Source organism: Astatotilapia calliptera, chromosome 6 (genome assembly GCF_900246225.1).
Source record: "Astatotilapia calliptera chromosome 6, fAstCal1.2, whole genome shotgun sequence".
NCBI classification, from domain to species: Eukaryota; Metazoa; Chordata; class Actinopteri; order Cichliformes; family Cichlidae; genus Astatotilapia; species Astatotilapia calliptera.
This window is the reverse complement of record NC_039307.1, coordinates 5670972-5684946: the sequence shown is the minus strand read 5'-3', so window position 1 is coordinate 5684946 and position 13975 is coordinate 5670972. Positions and strand designations below refer to the sequence as shown.

General features: G+C 41.0%; 1 protein-coding gene across 1 annotated transcript; it reads right to left on the bottom strand.

The window, feature by feature from the left end:
• Positions 1 to 12851: 12851 nt before the first annotated feature.
• Positions 12852 to 13975, bottom strand: LOC113023387 (uncharacterized). Its single transcript, XM_026169394.1, has 4 exons — positions 13922 to 13975; positions 13570 to 13735; positions 13125 to 13472; positions 12852 to 13014 (listed from the first exon to the last, which is right to left on the bottom strand). Exons 1-4 carry the CDS (start codon positions 13973 to 13975, stop codon positions 12872 to 12874), a joined length of 711 nt encoding a protein of 236 aa, XP_026025179.1. The 3' UTR covers positions 12852 to 12871.

Genomic DNA, 13975 nt, shown 5'->3' with positions numbered 1-13975 from the left:
CCATAGGTTAATTCACTTACTGGCATTCAGGATAAATAATCTAACATTTCAGCTTAAATTTAACTGTTTTTTTCTCTCTCAGAATAAACAAGCAAGCTTTCTCTTTTTTCTCAAAGAAGCATGGCCGTGAGACCTACCGACCTAACGGTGCTTTCTCAAACTCCTGTAAACTGCTACAGAGCTTCCGCCACGGCGTCTGAACTCAGAAGACTACATCTCTGCAGAGTGCAGCCAACAGCAGCGGCCAACCGTTTGGAGCAAAGATTCAGCCTCAACAATGGCAGGTTTTGGGGTTATGCCTTCAGCCTACCACAGAGTGAAATCTTTTTCTATCAGCTCAAAGCCGGTGAAAGTTTTGGACCGTTAACACCGCGAATCGCTTTTACTAGCTCTGACTGGGCGGTTATTACACTCATTACCACCCCTGAAATAGAGAGAAGCCTGCGGGAAACCAGCTCTCAGCAACCGCGAACCAGAGACCAGCAAACACAGACGCATCGGGTTTTCAAACAGGAAGACTCATTCCCTCCATTCACCCAAGAACACAAACGACTCCGGAATGAAAACACGGTGACCAAAACCGTCACATACACCCAGTGGGAGACCAAGAGCACTCCATTTTGCAGATGGGTATGTAGAGTTAGTCGACAAACATGCGAGCAAGCTTGCACAGATGATTTTGTGATCGACCTTACAAACTCCCAGTCCGGGGTTTTCAGCACATTGCTTCGGATTCCGACTCAGCACTGGCTCAACATGATGGCTGAGAACAATGCGACAATATTAAACCTGTTCAAAATGAGTAAAAGTACAACTGAGTTGGTGATGGTTGGAAATAACCCGCCACGGTCAACATACCCCCACCCCCACTTCCGGCCCCCCCTTACCCCGCCTTCTCCTACCCCTAGCCCTTAAAAACCGCAATCGCTCTCTCATCCGCTACTTAAAACAACCATGACTAACCACAGCTTTGGACCCCTCGGCTCTCTATCTCCATCATCCCTCCGACCATCAGCTGCTTCTACACCACCACCCAGCCCGCCAATGGATCTCGCTACACCGCCACCCAGCCCGCCAATCGACCTGGCTACACCGCCACCCACTCCGCCAATCGATCTGGCTACTCCGCCATCCAGTCCGTTGTTCGAGAGCCCGCATCAGGCCTCAGCGTCTCCGGCCGCTATGCCTCCACCCCCGCCCTCATCACCGCAAGGCTGGAACTCGCCCAGCCATCCACAACTAGCGGCTCTCGGGTGGCAATCACCGGAGCAGAGCCCCTCAAGCACCGCAATCTCCGGTGCATCGCTGTGGGCCTTGGGCGACCCTGTGTGCCGGGCTCTTTTCCGAGAGTCTGAAGACAACGAGCCTTCGCCCGCGGACATCGATGAGGCCGCGACTCTACTCCCTACTGCTGTTTTTGAACTTATAAAATTGACTGTAAAATACCTCGTTAACTCCTTGCTCCAGAAACACAGACAAGATGTCTGTCAAGGATGTGAGGTGTCACATCCCTCACAAAGACGACATTCATGTCTTTTCCCACTGGAAAAATATTACTTTTTCAAGTACTATGATGAACTCAGCAGAAGATTATGGAATGGACATTTCACCAACACATTATTACAAATTTTGCGGTTAGAGGGTTTTTCACCACCAGCGGCTCAAGTCAGAGGTGTGGCCCAAGCATATCTCTTTGAACTCCGAGAGGCCAGTGATATAGAGACCGCACTGTTAGAAATTGAGTCAAGCGTTACAGAAGTTACCCGGACCACAATTGATAAAGTACTATATGACAAATACTCCCTTTGGCTCCCCTAGTAATCGTTTTTTCTTCTCTCCCTTTTACCATTTATTTTTCTTAACATGTTTTTTATTTTTCTTATTTTTACTTTTAAATGTTTTTCTCTGTTAGTTTTTAGAACTTTTCTTGTTCATGTTTATTGTTTTGTTCATTACATCAGATTAAATAGTTTGTTGAAAACCATTACCTGAAATAAAACTTTTTTGGAAAAGCATTGCAACAATCAATCTTGTTATTTGTTTCGCACCCATTCAAATCTATTGCTTCCATGACATCAGATTAAATAGTTTGTGGAAAACCGTTACATCAAATAAAACTTTTTTGGAAAAGCGTTGTAGTAAATCAAACTAATTATTTTTTCACTAGAAAAGAAACAAACTATAATGTTATTAATTATATCAAATAAAAAATATATTTGCAAACTCGTTACATGACATAAAACTAGCCGCTCATAATGAAATAAAACCATAGTTAAACATAACTTGAAAGATCACACATGGCAGAGCAGAATCTATTGAAACGTGCATATTATGACCCAGCTCACCCTGGTAGCTTTTGCGGTGTGGAAAAATTGATTAAAAGCATACAGGATGAAACTGGTACAAAGATTAACGCGCAAACAGCACAGAAATTCCTCTCTGGACAAGACGCTTACACCTTACACCGAGCTGCACGCCTGCGCTTTCCGAGAAACCGTGTGTTTGTCCCCAGACCTCTTAATCAATACCAAGCAGACCTTTGTGATATGAGAGCGTTAGCCGAGCATAATGATGGCTATCAATATTTACTTACAGTTATAGATGTTTTCTCTAAAAAAGCTTATGCAAGAATCTTGAAAAACAAAACAGGCGTTCAAGTCACTAAAGCATTTGAATCTGTCTTGAAACATGGCCAAATCCCACAAAAACTCCAAACAGATAGCGGTAAGGAATTTTTTAATTCCAGTTTTCAATCTTTAATGAAAAAGTATGGTATAAATCATTTTGCTACAGGGAGCGATCTAAAAGCATCAGTTTGTGAAAGGTTTAATAGAACTCTTAAAAGTAAAATGTATAGATATTTCACTGCTGCAAATACACGTAGATATATCGATGTCTTACAAGATTTATTAGACAGCTATAACAGTAGTTACCATCGTTCCATAAAAATGACCCCGAATCAAGTAAATTCAGACAACACAGCCTTAGTATTTCAAAACCTGTATGGCACCTCTTCTCGCTGTAGAAAAAACCCCATGAAATTTAAAAAAGGTGATCATGTTAGGCTCTCTAAAGTCAGAGGTGTGTTTGATAAGCGGTATGAGCAAACATTCACAAGCGAAGTGTTTACTATTGACCAATGCATACCTAGAGATCCTCCCGTTTATAAAATCAAAGATTATGACGGGGAAGAAATTATCGGTAGTTTTTATGAGCATGAGCTGCAGAAAATCACTCTTGTCAAGGGTAAGCTCTATCACATAGAGAAAATTCTCTCAAAACGTAAACAGAGGGGACAGGTTTATTTCCTGGTCAAATGGAGGAGCTGGCCTGAGAAATTTAATAGCTGGGTTAAAGCCAGTGAGCTTAAAACCATCGCATAACAAACTTCGGACCACACACGCACCTTGGTAACCTTGGTAACGGGTTAGCAATGACTGTCAGGTCGCAGGGTTTTTACGTCACGCTTCCATCAAATGCAAGTTTGAATGTATTTAAAACTAACACCAGTAGCTGTTTCCGTGTGGATCTCGCCCAGCATCTCAATCTCGATGGGTCATGGGAGGTTGCTCTCACTGAAATTTCATATCCCTATACATGGCTTAATCTCCCGAATGATAAGGCTTATTTTGAATATAGGAGAAAGGGTGATGCTGACCCTGACAACGTAGTTAAAACCAAAATACGCGCCGGGTTTTATGATCATGCTGAAACTTTGAGAGCTGAGATTGAGGCCTGCCTGAGGCGTATCGGCTGTGATATTTATCTAAAATATCATCCCATTGTTAAAAAGTTTGAATTCACAGCTGGGGGAATATATCAACTAAGGTTTTTTCCGCCTCTCGCATATATGCTTGGTGTACCAGCAGGTGTATGGCAACGATTTGAGCGCAAATTTGCACCATATCCTGCAGATATAAAGGCTGGCTGTTATCATCTATTCTGTTATTCTGATATAGCAGCCTTACAGCTCGTGGGTGATAGCTACTCCCCACTACTGCGTACTGTGAAAATAGAGGGCAATTACGGAGATATCGTGACCCTATCTTTTAACAAACCAGACTATATTCCAGTTGCACGAAGACAAATTGAAAATATCCATATTGAAATCAAAACCGATCAGAACGAGCCTGTAAACTTTACCTACGGTAAAACGATAGTAAAGCTACATTTCCGTCCTGTCAAGGATCTTGCATAACTCAAAACAACAACAACAACAACAAAAAAAAAATGGATAATAATAGATTTATAGGGTATTATCAAACGCAGGCTGGTAACGGTCTGCCCGGATTTTCAGGTGCGCCTGTAATTTACGGGCGCGGAATAGCGTCTATTTTCTCTAAATTGTTTAGATTTGTAACCCCGTTCATAAAGAGGGGTGTGAGCATCGCAAAGCCTCACCTCAAATCTGCTGTCAAAGGTTTTGCTTCTGATATTGTCACCTCATCACTCTCAAATTTAACTCGGTCGAACACACCAGAACAGCAAGAGGGTTCGGGGCTGACCCTAATTTCCCGCAGACCCTTGAAGCGACCCCCTGGTCAGAGGTTGAGAGGGTTTAAAAAGCGCAGGAAAACGGTGAAAAAGAGACAGAGTGGGAAAACCGTGGGACGGAGAGGACGCAAGACTGATATATTCTAAACACAACATCAACTAAGAAGCAATCAGCAATGTCTTTACTTCACGAGAGATCAAACGAATGCACCTTGAGTGAGTTAGATATTTTTACAGCCCCACTCACTCAGATGTCTATCGAGGACAAATGTTATTCAGAAATTCTACCAGTAACAGCGCTCACAGATCGGGGACCTCTGGAATTTTATGTCCCCGGAAATGGCTTGCATTACTTAGATCTGAATGATACACTGCTCAGTTTAAGAATGAAAATAACAAACCATGATGGTAGCGATATTGCAGCAGACGCTAATGTTGGAATTATAAATTACCCTTTAAACACCATCTTCAGTCAGTGTGACGTCACATTGGGCGACAGACTGATTTCACAAGCGAGTTCGACACATGCATATAGAGCCATAATTGAAACATATTTAAATTACTCAGAAGAAACTCTGAAAACTCAATTTAGTGCAGGTCTGTTTTACAAAGATACTGCTGGCTCACACGACTCCCATGTTATCAATAACGGCCCGAATAGGGGCTTAGTCCGGAGGGCAGTTTACAGTGAACGCTCGCGAGAGTTCCATGTGATCGGTCCGCTACATTCAGACATATTTTTCTGCGAAAAACTCTTATTAAATAATGTGGATCTACGGATTAAACTCACAAGAGCCAACGATGCTTTCACCCTCATGGCGCCTCAAAATGCCAATTACCATCTCAATATTGTTGGGGCATCATTGTTCGTAAGGAAAGTCACGGTCTCCCCCGCTGTCCGTGTTGGCCATGCGTCCGCTCTCATGCAAGCGAATGCATTGTATCCCATCTCCCGGATTAATGTAAAAACATTTTCAATACCCGAGAACTCGCGGATATCACATCATGAGAATCTGTTTCTGGGCTCACTTCCCCGTTACCTAGTCATAGGCATGGTTAACCATGAGGCTTTTACAGGTCGATATGATTTATGCCCTTTCAATTTCCAACACAATAATCTAGAGTTTTTGGCTCTGTGTCATGAGAGTAAGCAAATACCAGCCAAAGCGTTTCAACCCAATTTTGCTGAAAATCAGTCCGTAAGAGAGTTTTACAGCCTGTACACTGCTACCGGGAGAAACCTGAAAGATTTGTCCTTGTGCATTGACAGACAGGAGTTTGAACAAGGATATACATTGTTTGTTTTCAATATGAATCCTTCAGATGACAATCAGGCCTTGTCACCTGTGATAAATGGGAACTTGAGACTTGAAATGCGCTTCAGAGTGCCCCTGCCTCACACAACGACACTGATCGTTTATGCTTGTTATGATTCCATTCTCGAGATCAATTCCAAAAGACAAGTTTTGGTTGATTATTACTAAGGTTTCACTTTTTTTTATTGAATCATGAACAATCACGAATTGGAAAGTATTATGAGACTGTTAGTGGGCGATAGTTTTTTTGGAGTATATGCAGAAGATGAATTATTAACATTACTCAAACGCTCGTTTAAAAGGCCTACATATATGATCATAAATACAGATCCTAGGAACAAACCTGGAACTCACTGGCTGGCTATTTCTTTAGATCAAGACGGAGGTGCAAGTTTTTACGATTCATTTGGATTCCCACCAGATTATCCTTTTTACCCGAAAAGTATTGTAACATTTTTGAAAAAACATGCTAAACGAGTATCTTTTCATCAAAGACAGCTACAAGCCACAATCTCCACTGTATGTGGTCAACACTGCATATTTTTTCTGGCTAACAAATCGCGTGGAAAGAGTTATGAGGATGTACTTGCTTTATATAGCTCTGACCAAATCAAAAATGATAGCATGGTCTCGTGTTTTGTAAAACGATTTATCAGATGTGTATTAATATGTAAGGCTAGCAATTTTAATCAAACTTCGTGTTCTCTGAAAGCTTTTAATGATTGTCATTTGTGTTAAAAATATTTCAATAAAACTATCAAACGTTTTCTTTCGGAAAAAAGTGGTGTATTTGTGCTTTTTTGTTATATAAAAACATGAGAAACAATTAACTTTTAAAAACAATAAGGTTTTATTTTTTGGTTTTTGATTACATCAGAAATACACCCAAGACGGCGTGATGCTCTTGCTTTTCTTCTTCTTCTTCTTTTTCTTAACAATAACATCATCCTCAGATGATGTGTGGTATTCTCCTGTTTCTCCTTTTAACGCTGCTATTTCTCTTCTAGCTGATAAGTTTCCAATAGTTGATAGGGGTATTTTTACATCCGCCAACATTCTCGCGAGAGAGCTCCAGCCTATGGGTTTCACACTTGCACGGGGACTTGCTAAAAATTTCATCAGGTCCAGCATTTGACTACCTACTATGGGCTTTTCTCTGTGCATCAATTCACCCTCCTCACTCCAGCCGATGTGACCTTTTGATGCTAATATTCTACGCATTAGATATTCAGTGTTTCTCTTTGAACGTGGATTTATGTGGGTTAAAACATCGTGTAAAACCTTATTCACACTTCCCGTCTTTCCCCCCTCTGCGCTTTCTTCCACATGATATTCATCGGATCTCTCACTATCACCCCCTTTATGCTCTCTGGGCAGTCTCAGTGTTATATTTCTGCTTTCATCTGATTTCTGTCTCTCAAGCACCAGATACCTTTGTAAAAGCATATTATACTTTTTAATTTTCTCATCTGGTGCTAGACCTTGAGTCTCCAGTACTTGTCTCATTTCACTATCCAGATCATCCTCTGCCTTCTCTCTGATATTCACTCGAGAAGCATTTGCATGTGTTTCATTTAAGCGTTTGATCTGCTCAGGTGAGATCAGATACATTTTCTGCATCTTTATTTGCGAATGGCCCCGATTGCCAGGTCAGCAACAATGGGTAGAACCGTTGTGAGCAAAGGTAACAGAAAACCCCCCTTTTGAGTGATTAATTTTCTTTTCTTTCTAACACCCTCTCGTCTGCTGGCCATCTGTCTGATTTTCTCTCTATACCGTCTCAACTTCTTATGCTGACAATCTGTGACTGGAATATTTCCTTTTAAAAGATTCATACAAATCTCACAAACAGACTGAATAAAATCGGGCGAGCACTGTTGTAAAATAACCTTACGGATTTTAGGGGAACTTGTCGATAGTGTTTTCAGTAAAGCTAAGTTTCTTCTCAATCTTACAGACATTGTTTCTATTATTTTTTCCTGGGCAAGAAAACACACAGCTTTTCAGAGGGTAGTATCCCTGTTCTCAGTCTTAGTTGCTCTGGACAGGTGGGGGTTAAATCTATCAATAAATATCCATGTGGCTCTCTTGTAGCTTCTTCAAAACTTTCCAAAAAGTATTGCACACGTCCTGGGTATATTTGTCTAGCTAGTGTATTAACTTGTAATTTATCACGAGGGTTTTTAAACAACACCATATAAGTACTGTTCAGACTGATCGTCCTGCTGTGTTTACCTTGCAAAAACACGTTCTGGCTCAAAATCATCACACTCATATTTTTATGGTGTCTGTATTGAGTGAAAATCCGGACCACTTCCGGATGATTAGCTGCTTGAAAAATAACATCGTCCAGTACAATGAGATGACTTTGGTGTGAGGGAAACAAGGTCTCATCTTGAAATGATTCAGGAATGCCCTCGATGAATTTAATGTTTTTATTTTTCTCTTGAAGCTCAGAATACAGAGGTTGAAAGGATGTATAAACCCACACAACATTGTCAATAAGCTTGTTCAAAACATGTACACAGTTTTCCAATACAGATTTCACAAAAAAGGTCTTTCCAGAGCCACTTGGCCCGACAACCATACAGGAAAATGGCACATGAAGTCTGGGGTCAAACTCGATTAAAGCAGGCTGAAACATTTTTTAAAAAACAAACAAAAACAAATAACAAAAAATCAATAACCAAAGGGTAAAGTCAGACCTCCTGGCAGCAATCTACGCTTGTCATAAACAACACGGAATTTTTTGGGAAATGATGAATTTTGTAGTGAAAAGGCTGATTTATTACGAACGATACTGTGCTGAGGGGCCTCAAGTGTAGACCCTCCTTCACAGTTATCAATGTAATTGTCAACAAGAGTCTTTACAGATTCAAAGTTGACCTTCTCGCAGACATCATGTGTTTGTGTGATTCCTTTTGCTTTCAAAACAACTTTACCTTTTCTGGTCATGTAACCATAACTCTTAGGTCCTGCTGCAACAAACTCTGTAATGAAATCATCCTGGTCTAACTCATTTGTTAGCTCGCCTAAATACCTGCCTGTTTCTAGTTCAGATTGATTTTCTTTAGTGAGATACACTACGCTATCAGTGTCATAGTAAATAGCTCTTTCCTGCAGCTGATCCAAGTAACTGTAGAGTTTCATACGCCCATATGAAGTAGTGAAGGCCGCAATGAAGATGTTATCTGTGGAATTTGGGAGCGGAGTGCAGAGGTCACCATAACACCATTGAATAAGAGCCACATCATCACTGACAAAAGAGAAATAGCTCACTTTGTATTTTGGAGAGAACATGAGGTTAAAGAATTCCTCTGGGTCACTCACCAGTTTGCTCTGTGTGAGATTATTTCTCTGACCAAATTTTCCCCAAAAAGAGTTTAAACAAAGTTTGGCCATTTGTCTTTTAGCAGGGTTTAGTTTTATGTTTTCAGGGTCTAAAGTTATTCCTTGCTTAGCCTGGTAGTCTTTAATGTAAAGCTGTTTAGCCTCCTCAGTTACAGCATCTGATGGGTAGCCTGAAGCTTCTTGTTTTTTGCGCAGGAAATGATGTACATAGTCTGTGAATATTGTGTTACTCTGTCTCTCAAAGTGCCATACCTCTGTGATTCGACCTATTTCATAACCCTTTTCTAATGCGAGGTTAAACTCGGGAGTGGTCCACACCCCTCTCAGTGCTCTATCCTCGTTACTATGGTTACACACGCCTTGTTGGTTGTTCATTTCAGCGCAAGTGCGACAGAGAGTAAAGAGAAGTTTTCCTGATTTTGTTTTAAATGGTAAGACCGGAAAATAGAGCCGTCGTGGTGGGTAAACGGCAGCTTTGATAAACCCAAAGTAGTTTTTAGGGTGCTGAAAATTTCGAAAGATTATTTGAGGATGACCTAAGGGGTAACTACATGTACTATTTACATATGGATACAGGGAGGTCACGTCGACATAGTTGATTTTCTCACGGGGGCCGGCACTACAGCGAAGTTGTGCTGGGCTTGTACGGCCTCCAAAGAGGGCATGGCGGGGGTTCAAAGGCTCTGGTGGATCATAACGTTTGAGAAAGCTGATTACACTCTCATCACTACGTTTTAACTCGGTCCACTCATGCTCCCAGATTATAACAAGAGAGACATTATGCTCAGCTCTCAATCTAGCGAGCCTGTCTTGAGTGGCGCTGTTTAACTCTGCAAAAGAGGAACCTACCAAGGGGTTAACATCGGACTGATTGGAAAAACACTTAATACACCCATGGAAGTAGCAGCCCAAAAATTCCCACACGTATGTTTTACCATTATTTTCGGAATATCCATCTACATAATAACTACCGAGCTGTTTTTCTCCTTGATTGAGCGCATGTCTGATAAAAACACCTTGCGTAAACGAGAGATATTCGAGCCATTGAAATGAGGATGAGGAAAATGATTTCACCTGATTATGGTAATTTAAAGGACAGGGCAGGGCCAGAGAATTGGCAGGCATGAAGTTTGTCAAATACGTTTTAAGACAAGCGCTTGCAAGCGTGTTGCGACTGAAAGGATCTACTCCTGTCTCTTCAATAAACCCGTTTCTAAACAATGCGCAACCCCGAGCTAGAATTTCAACATCATTTTTACAGTATAACAGCGCCTGTTTCATGAAATTGAAGGGGCCAGAGCTGACTGAATCATACCATTTGTAAAATTCCTCTCTGCCTTTTGATGTCATGCGCTCGAGACTAAATGCGGAAGGGGGAGGGTACGGTCCAACATAAGTTAGGTTTTGTTTGGAGCTGAAAGAATGAGGAAAAAAACCTTTAACACTATCTGAAAATCCCAGCGCTTTCGGGATAGCTGACAATGGCATAGGTAGGAAGCATGACGAGTCTATATAACGTTGATTAAAGTCTGGGTCTGTAAAGCTGATCACTTTGGAACCTTGCATTATCAAGTTTGGTTTTAATCCTCGCCTAACTAACCCGCGAAGGATAATGTACGCATCGAAACCCTTTGCATTATGAGCGATAAAGATTGAGCCCTTGAAGAGGGGGCGTCTAAAATGAGTAAGAAAGTTTTCAACGCAATGCTCACCCTGAGAGCTCCAAGATTTACCATCTGATGTTTTTGTACACACCAGAAAAGGGCTGTGCTCACCGTGTTCGTTAACAAAAGTTTCAAAATCATAAAAAATCAACTTGTTATTATGTTTTGTTTCGCGTTGTAAAACCTGCATATAGCACTGATGTGTTTGATGATCACTAGAGATTTCCTGACGACAGATTTGGCATTTTCTCTTTTGGCATTTGTGAGGTTTTTCATATGCTGCTAAGTAATATAGCCTTGAGCACTTGATACATTTCCTGTAGAGGTCACAGTTGCTGGCAGACCTTTCACGCCTCTCAACGAGTTTTTTATGGCTCTCAAAACAATAACGAGATCTACAGGTGCGATTACAATCGGTACATACAATAGGGGAGAGGAAATGCTCGTTACAGTCAGGCTGCATACAGACTGAGCAACGAGCAGGGCAGAAATGGGATAACACATGGTTAAAGCCTATGTAACAATGAGTACACAAATACGCTGTGCCCAAAAATCCTTTAAGATTTTTGATAGCGTAGTAATGATTGTCAAATAAAAATAAACACAAGGTTTTTGCGCTATTCACTGTACTAGTCTGAAATTTACAAAGGGTGCGATCATGCTCGTTACGGTAAAATACTATAATTTTACATCCTAGTAACCTTTCAAATGTAATTATTTGATTAAACCCAACAGGCGTTTGATCATTTAGACCAGCTTTTTGTTGAATTTCTCTAGCTAATGTTTGTGCTTGATAGTCATTAAAATCGGGTTGCAGAAGGTGGGCAACACTTGTAGCAAAACACAACTTATTCGAGGGGTTATGGACCACGTATAAAAACCGTCTTTTCTTTTTCACAATTTCGCTGTCGAGTATGTGTTTAAGCAATCTTTTCCCACTGCCATTTGGGGGTGTAACAATCTGAGCTACAACCTCCAACGAGCCATCACACATTACTGACCAGTTTGACTGTACCGCTCTCAAGAATAAATTTTCAAATTCAGATAAATCATGATTATCACGTAAAATCACTGAAACATTATTTTGTAACTGTTGGCCTATCAATTCTAACTGGATATAATCACCTGGACGTGCGTGAGAGAAAACCCTGTTTAATATTTCACGTGCACTAGACATTACGCCTTGATAATAATGCGCATAGTCGGGTATATCGTTTGGAGGAGGAAAATTCAAAATTTCTCTAATTTCAACGTTATTAAATTTATTTCTAACAACTATAGAGGGTTGTGCTGAATTACTGGCGCAACTCTGGTCTGGATTACCCCCTTGTTGAAAGGAGTGATCATGGTTTACTGGGTTAAGTGGCTCGTTCGCAGAGACAATGTCTGCGGGAGAGCTGAGTGATTGATGAGGATTAGAGTCATTGAAAGTGGTTGACAGCTGTACCGGGGGGCTGCGGCTGAGCGGTTCGTTGGGACACGCATTTTCTGGGGAAAAGACTAGCGAATGCTGGCTTTGAGAATCAATGAAACGATTTTGATTTAGCCTGTTTATTTGACTCAATAACTCTGGCGGTATTTGAACCTCATTTTGTATTTGGGCCAAAGCTTCTAAAGCTCTATTAATTGCTAAAAACGGATCAGAAGAGGAGATGTTTTGTGTCAGACTCATTTGTGAATGAACCGCGTCTGACTCTGTTTGGATCTCATCATGATCCAATCCCAAACTCAAAGAAATATTTTGAAAGGCACTTTCATTGGGTGCTAATCGGGCAAGAGCTAAATTAAGCAATTCTAAAGGATCATTATTATTGATCACCTCAGGTTGCTCACTGTTTTGTGAATATGTAATCTGAGAATGGTGTATATTTTCATTTAACCTAGCTAACGCTGTTTCTAAAGCAAGAAACGGGTCTGTAATATCTTGTTCCTGGTTATCCATTTTATTTTATTATTATTGTTTAACAGGAATATATTAAAAGAAAAAACCACAAAAGAAAGTATGTTTGAAAAGCAAAATAAAAAAAAATATCAAAAACAAAGTTTTTATAAGATGAGCTGAACTAATTCAGCGAACAGAGATACCGCACGAAGAGCGATTGACGCCAGCTGCCTTCGGGTGCGTGTTCGCGTTGTCCTCCTTGTCCTTGCGATCCTGCGGGTCCTGCTACTCCTCCTTCTGAGACGCCCTGAGAATTTGAGGGTAAGATACAAACAGTTAGTAAAGTTAAATAGAAAAGGGTTAGTTTTTAATTTAAAAAAGAAATGACAAAAAAAGCGAGAACCTAGAGAGACTGACCGTGATTGGGTCTCAAAGGCAGGCGCGGTGCATTTCGTGTGTCTGATGGCGGAGAATTAGAAGCGTTTCTGGGGCTCCGATCGGCCGGAGCATCGGGAGTGAGCTCAGAGAGCAAATCTTGGCTGTCCCCGGCGGCCAGGCGCAGGTTTTTCCCAGAGGGTTGCGGGAGAGAACAAGCTCCGACGGGGATGGAACTGGGGCCAGATGAAGCAGGGCGATCTAGCGTAGAGAGCAAATGCTGTCTGTCCCGTGTGGAGAGACGAATATTCTTTCCTGTGGATCGCACAAGCACTGGTGGTGAAGAATTCGGGGAACTCGTACCAATAAAGGTGTCCAAGTCAGAGATATCTAGAAAGTTTGATAAAAATGAAAAAAGAGGGTTAATGTTTTGTTTTTCTTGTACAATTAGCTGTTAAGAAGGGGAACAAGAATGAACCAAACCTACCAATTCGATCGAGATACTCAAAAAAAGAGGAGTTGAGCAGGTTTATCTCAGAGTCTGAAAAGAAATAACATCGAGTATTTACAAACGGGGAAAAAACAGTAAAAATATAAACATTATATGAACAAGAGTGAGAAAAATGAGGTACCTGATGAGGCCATGATCGCTGCTATAGTTTAACTTACAAACGCACTTTTTAGCTCTGAGTGTTAGAGGGGAGCTTATATATGTTTTAAAAAGTGTATTCCAAGTGTTACAGAGCCTATTTGCATGGCTTTTTTGAAGATGAAAGGATTGACAGAATGGTAAAAAGGAAAATGCAAAAATGTAGTTAGAGAGGAAGATTAACACTTACCGAGTGATATGCACATAGGGCACGCGAAAGGTAGTTGTTGATCCCTGGTTTCAT